The sequence below is a fragment of the Cicer arietinum genome, chromosome 5 (genome assembly GCF_000331145.2).
Source record: "Cicer arietinum cultivar CDC Frontier isolate Library 1 chromosome 5, Cicar.CDCFrontier_v2.0, whole genome shotgun sequence".
NCBI classification, from domain to species: Eukaryota; Viridiplantae; Streptophyta; class Magnoliopsida; order Fabales; family Fabaceae; genus Cicer; species Cicer arietinum.
The window spans coordinates 53069682-53079588 of NC_021164.2; the positions used below are offsets into that span (position 1 = coordinate 53069682).

General features: G+C 28.0%; 1 protein-coding gene across 1 annotated transcript; it reads right to left on the reverse strand.

Moving 5' to 3' along the window:
• Positions 1 to 457: 457 nt before the first annotated feature.
• Positions 458 to 6119, reverse strand: LOC113787083 (uncharacterized). Its single transcript, XM_073368379.1, has 10 exons — positions 5929 to 6119; positions 5590 to 5639; positions 3264 to 3402; positions 3027 to 3183; positions 2738 to 2947; positions 1721 to 2047; positions 1338 to 1631; positions 886 to 1262; positions 629 to 804; positions 458 to 538 (listed from the first exon to the last, which is right to left on the reverse strand). Exons 4-7 carry the CDS (start codon positions 3171 to 3173, stop codon positions 1440 to 1442), a joined length of 876 nt encoding a protein of 291 aa, XP_073224480.1. The 5' UTR covers positions 3174 to 3183; positions 3264 to 3402; positions 5590 to 5639; positions 5929 to 6119; the 3' UTR covers positions 458 to 538; positions 629 to 804; positions 886 to 1262; positions 1338 to 1439.
• Positions 6120 to 9907: the final 3788 nt, after the last annotated feature.

The following is a 9907-nucleotide window of genomic DNA, read 5'->3' on the forward strand; positions in this document are numbered from 1 at the left end:
CTTAATTAACATATATGTAACTCTGTAACTCTGTAATTTACAACCTAATTAACTACATTCAGATACATATATATAACCTAATTTACAACCAAATTAACTACATTCAGATACATATATATAACCTAATTTACAACCAAATTAACTACATTCAGATACATATATATAACCTAATTTACAACCAAATTAACTACATTCAGATACATATATATAACCTAATTTACAACCAAATTAACTACATTCAGATACATATATTGGGATCCTAATGTTATTAGACTTCTGCTTCGACACTTTAGCACCTCTTTGAGCTCGAAAAACTTTTAAGGCACTATCGAATGAATAAATGTGATTATTATAGAATGAACAAACACATTATATATATATATATATATATATATATATGTGTAAGAAATAAATGAATATTACTTACGTGTCAAGCATAGTCTTTATTTCGGAGTGGTTGTTGTAATTGCCATGCACGGGATCCAAATAATTTATAACTTCAGAGACCGCATTGATTGCAAATAGCACCCAATGTGCCCTACAACAACAAAAAATTGGTTAAGCAATTTTGTTTATACACAACTAATAAATTAAATTCTCATCAATTAAAAAAGATAAAATTACGTACCTTGAATTATATGGTGCGAAGAACAATTTATCATTTTCTATATTTCCTAAAAACATATCTACAATGTATTTCTTTACATTGTCTGGATCGAGTTTCCACATCGACATCTTATGCGGAGACAAGAATGAGTATTTATTTGAGAATTTCCTCGTGCACACGACCTTCTCATACAAAACCTTCAATGAAAATTTTAAACTAGATTAATTACCAAAACATTTAATTAATTACCAATAAATGCAATTAAAAGTATTGTTTACCTTATGTACAAGCTCATTACAATAGCACTGAGCTCCTTATGTTCGAGAAGTTCGTATATGTGCTCCTTTTCGAGATATTCAACATACTCATCTCCAAATATATCTTTATTCATGTGTACGATGGGCGAATCGTTGCTGCTGCCCATGTTCCTTTTTATTTGGATGTCAAGACACGCCCCGTATTTACCAAGGCGTGGCTGACTTTTATTAGGAGCAGCAGCAGCAGCGACCGATTTTCCCCGATCTAGCTTTTTTCTTGCTGCAAGTTTGGCAGCTTTATTATCCTCCGGCCTTTGTGATTTGGCAGCTCTATTAACCTCCAATTTTTGAGGTTTGCTGCCCTTTTTTGGCTGTAGGGATGGTTTATTTATTTGGACCTACAAAAATGAGATAAAATGTTAGTTTATTGAATCTGAAAAAATGACAAACCTTAGGCAATAAATGAGACAAACCTTTTCGGGAGATTTAACTGATTTGTTTTTGGGAATCTTTTTTCCGAGGGCAACAAGGTTTGTGGGCCATGCCACGTAACTACCAATAGCATCGCCTAATAACTACATATCTCCATTGTTGTCTGGTATGGGCAACGGTGCAGTTGGTTCGAAAGCAACAGTAGGCGGTACTTTGACATGGCCCATAGTGATCGGAGTATTGTGCAATACTTCTCCCGAAGTATTGTACAATTTTCCTTTTCCCACCTTCCGTTGAGTAGGCGAGGACAAGTATAGGACACATGGAGTGACACCCTAAATCAATAGTTAAAACATAAGTACGGTTAATATATAAGTTTGTTTAATACATAAGTAATTACATAAGCAAGTAAGTAATTAATTACCTCGGGAATACTTTTCAAACCGACATTGCAACTCGCGGTTTCACTCTCCATTTGTATTTCAGGTTGGAGCTGATCCGGAAGTTGCTTGTCTTTATTCGTATTCACCAAGAGTGTCACTTGCTCTGATAGGATTCTGAGCTTCTCTAATACTTCCTCCTTGGAAGGTTTTTGGCGCTTCTCTTGAGGAAAAAAGCTTTTGGGAGTTACGCTAAATCTTTTCCACCTAACTCGACCGGAATACTCAGGGACATTAAACACTTTACCAAGAATGTCCCTGCAAGTATCCTTGTTGCCCTCCGGATTTTCAGAACTTTGTTCAATAATCTCCTAAAATACATGTAACATTAAAAAGATAAGTTCAATAGCATTTTTAAAATACAATATTAAAAATACAATATTAACATTCTACTACTTTTTTGACATTTTCATTATCAACCACTCCGTCTTTGTTAACACGCGCTTCCTTCCATAAGATATGACGACCCAAGGGTTGATCGGCTTGGGTGTATTTTCTCTATTCGTTAAAATCGTAAACAAAACAATACAAATTAGTTACACACTATAGTTTATAATACAAATTACTTCATTATATAAAAGTGATGTTTAATTACTTACAATTTGTTGTTCAAGGCGTGCATATCCCATACGTGATTTCTTGTATGGGTGTTTTGGGTTGCTTGCCCGTTCGCGATTTGCCTTACTAATATTCTATATAAAAAAAAAATAGCAATTGTGTAAAAATTTAAAATACGCTACGAATATGAATAATAAAACACAAATGCTAATAAATTAATAACTTACGACAAACGCCGGGTCAGAACGTTTGGAAACAAATGCACTCCATTCATCGCGTGCATATCTCATACGTGATTTTTTGTATGGGTGTTTTGGATTGCTTGCCCGTTCGCGATTTGCCTTACTAATATTCTATATAAAAAAATAGCAATTGTGTAAAAATTTAAAATACGCTACGAATATGAATAATAAAACGCAAATGCTAATAAATTAATCACTTACAACAAACGCGGGGTCAGAACGTTTGGAAACAAATGCTCTCCATTCATCGTTTGATATATAATGTTGATATATTTTTGGAGGTTCAGCACTTGTGTTTCTTTCTCTTTCTTTTAGATAGAAATTTGAGAGATGGGATCTAAATCCACGATGGATCTTCCCAACAACTCTCAAAACATAAGACTTTCGTCCCTCATCAAGAACAAAAGTCGTCTGCAATGAAAAAAATTATAAGTAATGTATTTCAACGAAAAAAATTATAAATGACAAAAGAGTGGATCAAAAAATTTACTTGAATGTCATTCCATATAATATCTTTGGCATCCTTCATCGCCTTATCTCTCCAATCATCAACTGTAATTGGGACATTTTGACGAACAACAGCCCCAATATAGCTTACAAACAGAGCTGTTGGGGTCAATTGGCTGACCACTCTCATTCCATCCAACCTAATAAACTCATATAGTAAGTACATGCTATTAAAAAAAGATAAAAAAACACACAGCAAACAGAGTATAGTATAGTATACCTCAAATTTAATCCCACTATTCCTTGCTTTAATCACCTTTTGCATTATAGTTGCACCACGTTTGACTTCTTTTTCATAAGTCTTGGAGGTGCCAACTTCTTCATTTTGAACTTCTATATCTTTGTTTGTATCCATTTAACTACAACAAGTTCAACATGCAGTTTAGTATAACATCAACAAGCTCAACATGGATCATGCATTATTATAAACAACCTCAACATGTATAAGTATATCTTAAAAAAGCTCAACATGCATTTTAATGATTACAAAAAATTTATAACATCAATACCTGAATAATGGTTCGAAGAAAGATGAAATGTAAAGAAAAGAGGGAACGCAGAAAGTTCACAGAAATATGGTTCAAAGAAATAGGATATTGAAGAAATACGTAATGAGGGTTACGTATTTCAATGAAAATATATTGTGTGAAATGGGAGAGATGATCTTGGATGGAAATAAGGTTCGAAATGAAGGAGATGATCGTGGAAATAAGGTTCGTAAAGGACGGGATGATAGGGTTTGCAAAAGAAGAGAAGAACGATGAAGGTTGAGATGATAGTGAAGTTTACGTAATGAAGAGGAAACTGAAGAGGTAACTGTTATATATACGTAACCCTTTTACAGCGCTTTTTATAAGCCTTTTTACAGCGCTTTTTTTGTAAAGCGCTCTAAAAGGCTTCTTTAGTTAAATTTTTAAAAGGCTCTTTTACAGCGCTTTTGTCAAATAAGCGCTGTAAAAGACCTCCGTGTGTTATTATGTTATATGAATGCCTTTTACAGCGCTTTTACACATAAGCGCTCTAAAATGTCTCTTTATGTTAATTTTAAAAGGCTCTTTTACAGCGCTTCTCCCAATAAGCGCTGTAAAAGACCTCCGTGTGTTATTATGTTATTATGTATCTTTTAGGTTAATTTTAAAAGGCTCTTTTACAGCGTTTTTCCCAAATAAGCGTTGTAAAAGACCTCCGTGTGTTATTATGTTATATGAATGTTTTTTAAAGCCTTTTACAGCGCTTTTACACATAAGCGCTCTAAAATGTCTCTTTATGTTAATTTTAAAAGGCTCTTTTACAGCGTTTTTCCCAAATAAGCGCTGTAAAAGACCTCCGTGTGTTATTATGTTATATGAATGTTTTTGTGTTTTGTTATGTTATGTTATTTTTTAAACAAACTCAACATGCATGCAAAACCCACATAACTGGTCACCACCAAAATCTCTTCTCCTTTTATGCATCTTCTTCACAAACATCAAAGCTTACTCTTTCACAATTCAATCTCCACCTCAACACCCTTTTTATCTCTTTACATTCTCTTTCCTTCTTAAATCGAAACTTGATATTCAGGATCATTGCCATGTTGCGAAAAATGGGTTTGTGTCTGATGTTTTTGTTAACAATGTGTTTTTGGGGATTCCCATGATGCGTACAAGGTGTTTGAAGAAATTAGGTGTCTGATGAATATTATTTTTAAAGCTTTTTTACAGCGCTTTGTCAAATAAGCGCTGTAAAATGTCTTTTTTACTTATTTTCAAAAGAGTCGTTTACAGCGCTTTGTGTGAAAAGTAATTTTCGGAACTTTCCATTAATTCCAAAGTAATTTTGAAACTAAATACTTCATGTTTCTGAATTTTATATTTTGAAACTTTCATATTGTTAGAAAATTTTGAAGGTTTTTGCATTTCTAAAATTTTACGTTGATGGAAACTTTCGAGAGTTTTAAAATTTTGGAAAAAATGAACTTCGAAAGTTTCATGTTCATAGAAACTTTCATACTGTTAGAAAGTTTTGAAGGTTTTTGCATTTCTAAAATTTCATGTTGATGGAAACTTTCGAGAGTTTTAAAATTTTGAAAAAAATGAACTTCGAAAGTTTCGTGTTCATAGAAACTTTCGAAGATTTGAAAAAAATATTTTTTCAAAAATTTCAATGTTTTGAATGTTGTCTTACTTTTGAGTTTCGAAAGTTTTAAATGTTCGAATGTTGCAAATTCGTGATTCGGATAATTCAAAGTTTCGACGGAAATGAGTGAAAAAAGAAAAAGGATATTTGTTGGATTTTTTTTATAAATAATAATAGGGGAAATATGGTATTTTCCACGAGGATGAAGGGAGAGAGGTATCGGGGAGTGCACGATTCAAAACTCAATAAATGGTTATCCAAAACTCGTCACATATATGAAAAATTTAATAAACCAATATAATTTCATGCATGAAATCCGACTCATATATGTAGATATAACTGCAAAAAAAAATGAAGAAACCGACATATATAAATTGCAAAGAATATAACACTAGAATTGGATACATCATAATGTTGATAATTCTCACCTGAAAAATCATTTCTTGGAAGTATGATCTAGACCAATGACAAGGATTCCCTGCAATCATGGAAACGTCATTGAGATATTTTGACCTTTCATAAAATTCATAAAATTATGATGATTGAAATTGATTCGTGAAATTTGTTATTCGAACCGTGTATGAATAATGGTTATAACGAAAAAGTTAAGAACGACATGAATCGTTATCCAAAACTCAGTCACATATACGAAAAATTTAATAAACCAATATAATTTCATGCACGAAATCCGACTCATATATTTAGATCCAACTGCAAAAAAATGAAGAAACCAACATATATAAATCATACACGAAACCTAATCTCACTTTTAGATTCGGGTGCAATTTTCCTACGCTTGTCGATAACTTTTTTCTTCCTCTCCCGTCTCCTTTTAGTAGCTATTCCTGAAGAGATGTGCAACGTGTGTATAAATATATATAGACAATAGTGGACATTTAATATTGATATTGATGGAAGTTGAGTAAACAAATAAATATTTTTAAAAGCTAAATGAAGTTATAATTTGAAATTAATTAACGGCATAATAAGATTGCAAAGTATGCTGGTGATACAATGTGATTCTTTCTTGCACGGGTTGATGTTGACGTGACTTTCTTGCACGGGTTGATGTTGACGTGACTTTCACACAAGATTCTCACGCGTGGTTTGTACAGAGAGATTCTCATAGTCATTTCTAATAATTCATGCATGTCCTAAAGTACTATGATAAAGAGGGGAGTTTGAATCTGAACATTCAATCCAATAAATTATGAAAATTTTGATAGATAAATAAAAAAATATAATATTATATTGTATAAAAAATTTAAATTATAAATTTATAAAAATATATTGGAGATCAAATTTTTAATGTTAATAAAATAGATGTAGTAAATTAAATTTTGGTTGACAGTTTTGATAATTAAAATTTATTTTAAATAAGTTTTTTCAAAAATTAAATTTTTAAAATTTAATTGTTATATTTTGTCAATATAAAAAAAATTTATATTGTCAACACATTGCAATTATTTACAAATGTGATTTTAAAAGTAATTGTGACAAAAATTAGTTTTTTTTATTAATCTAAGTTTATAGTTAATTGACATTGTAAAATATCTTTACATCGTCGATCCATATAGATTAAATCCAATTTTTATGTAATATATATATATATATAATTATTAAAATATATTTAAACATAACACATTCATATTGTTTAAGATATCAATATTGATATAGTGTTGATAAAATATATTTGTTTAGTTTAAGTATTATGTGATTTATTTTAAAATTACGTAAAATTATATCTCAAATCAATAAATATCAGATTTATTAATTTAGTTAAATTTGAACTTAAACTCATTAAAAAAATATCAAATTAATTTAATTAGTTTTAATTAAATTTTTAAGATCATTTGATTCGACTTTTATATCTTTAAATAAAATTCACAATTCACATTTTCATATAGTTGAAATTTAAGTTAAAAAATTTAATTTATTTTAATAAACTTTTTATAAATAACTATCATCCAATTAATTTTTTTATAATAGATATTTGAATTATAATTTGATCGATTAAATTAATATATTTAATTTAAAATATAAATTACATAAATCAATTTTTATTATAAATAAATATATCTTATTGAAAAAAATAATATTATTAAAACATAAAAATTAACATATATTATTTTGTAAAATTCATAAGATTACTCGTAAAAGAACTAAAAATAATATTATTTTAAGCCTCTGACTATAAGCAACACGTATGCACAGTGTTGATGCCCCTTTCACGTTCATCTTGTTCATGATCTATTTATTACTGCAAGACTTGACATGTAAAAACTCACAGGTTGATATACTGTTCAAGAAATAACATTTCTCATAAAAGAACTAAAAGTAATATTATTTTATGCCTCTGACTATAAGCAACACGTATGCACAGTATTCATGATCTATTTATTACTGCAAGACTTGATAGTTCAAGAATCAAGTCACGGGTTGATAGTTCAAGAATCAAGACTTGACAATACAACTTTGATAAAAACTCACGGGTTGATACTGTTCAAGAATCAAGATACTCAATTCTGATAGTTCAATTCGGTGGTGATTAAAGTTCAAATTTCTTACGGAAAAATGTCTATTAATTTCACTATTGTTAATAATAATTTTGAGAATGTTTACGCTATATTGATAAATAGAGGGATTTTGTTATATTTATTTTATAAACTTATAACATAATGATTATTTTTATAAATCAAATAAAAATTTAATGACTTTTGTATTTTACAAAAAAAAAAATAATTTCATATAAAAATATCACTTTGGTGTTTATAAATATCTATTATAATATATTAAATAAATTTTTACATCTTATTATGACATTGTGTCACTTCATTTAAATATTATGTCACTTCATTCAAATATTGTCATTTCAAATAAATATCTGATATGGTATATTTAATAAACATTCTTCCACTTTCTTATTATTTTATACTTGTAAATTGTTTTTACACACTTTTTTACTTTAGCGAAATAAATATTAGTTATTCGACATTCATTACTTTTCAATAATTATTGATAACAGTTTTTTTTTATGATTTTAACTCTCAACTAATATATTGAACCATTTTAAAGGTTTTTTAATAAATACATACAAGACTATAATTTGTAAAAATTATTTTATATCTAGAAATATGAAGACAATAACATATATGACTAGTCTCTATGCAACTCTTTGTACGGTCATTTACAAATTACAAGCTTTCAAACTTTTTTCCTTTTAGATAAACAAAAAGTGTGAGAATTTTTACAAATTTATAATTTACATCTTTGAGCTTTAATTCTATTTTTATGCTTTGATATATTTGTGATCAATTTTTACCGTTTACATTTGGTCCAAATACATCACTTTTTTGTCCAAATTATACTTATATTTTATTACATAGTATATTATGTGTCATTCAATGTATTTGTCAAATATGCGTTGAAACTTGAAACATGTTTCTAACATCAATACACACATCCTTAAATTTGTTTAATATTGAAATTTCCCACATCATCTTTAGACATATTGAGGCAAATAATGTAACACTTAACTCTCTAAGATTTCCTTAGATGAAAAATAATAAATAATTCATGTTGACAAGATAGATCTATCCCACGTTTTTAGTTTTTAAAATTATTTAATTTCTTCAAATTGAATATTACATTGTATCATTACAGGGAAAAAAATATCTTTTAATAAAAAAATAGTTATTTTTAATGAGATCTATAAAATATACAAATATATCACATGTCACTTAGATAACTAAAATTAATATTTAAATCAGAATATAATTTAAAATTAGGCCAACAATTCGTTATTGAAGTACAAAATTTTTAAATTCAATTTATATTGTTTTAATATGTCTTTTCTATTTCATCTTATTATACTATTGTTGATATGACTTAAAGAAAAATTTGTATGTTATCTGAAATATTGATATTATGTATGGTTATATAATAAAATATATTTTTAACTTTTGTCTTATTGTAAATTTATTTTTTGAGTACAAAATATCATTACTAAAAAAAAGTTATCTCAAACAAATATTTGTTAAGCATTGTTTGCATTATATGAAACCTGATTCGATACACCAAAATTCTAATTTATAAACAACATACGCCGCTTCAATCCACTGATACATTTTTTCTAAAGACAATATCGTGAAATCTTACCTAGATTATTATCAAATTGTATACATAAAACAAATCCCCAAATATATTTTATTGCCATCTTATTATGCATTATTTTTATAAGCATTTCTCATTACTTTTAATTTATGCACAATTATTTCATTTAGTGGTGAGTAATAATTCATTTTATCTCTTTTTTCCTCTTCTTATTATGCATTTTTTTATAATATTTTTTTTATAACATTATTAAGCATTTCTCATTACACTCAAATTATATCAATCAATTACACTAATGAGTACTATTTTACACTATCAATCCTCCTTTCATATTCATGCAAAATTATTTTACTTAGTGGCGAATAATGATTTCATACGTTAAAAATTCAATTACTCATTCATTTCAATGAAAAAAACTACCTAACTACACATAAGTATTGCCACAAATGTTATTTATCTAACCCTTTTTATAATATTATTAATATTATCATTTTATAAAATAAAAATATATATTCTATTTGAAAGAAAATTCAAAAATTTATTAAAAATTATCATAAAATACGAATATATCAAAAATTATTAAAAAAGTTACTTCCAATTATTAAAATACACAAATTTATTTAAAATTATCAT

What these genes read in the sequence shown, in the direction of transcription:
- LOC113787083 (XM_073368379.1), bottom strand. Translation starts at nt 3,173, where the DNA reads ATGAGAGTGGTCAGCCAATTGACCCCAACAGCTCTGTTTGTAAGCTAT. An exon ending in TTATATGGAATGACATTCAA is followed by an intron (nt 2,948 to 3,026) that starts GTAAATTTTTTG and finishes TTTTCATTGCAG; the next exon opens with ACGACTTTTGTTCTTGATGA. An exon ending in GTTCTGACCCCGCGTTTGTT is followed by an intron (nt 2,048 to 2,737) that starts GTAAGTGATTAA and finishes CATGTATTTTAG; the next exon opens with GAGATTATTGAACAAAGTTC.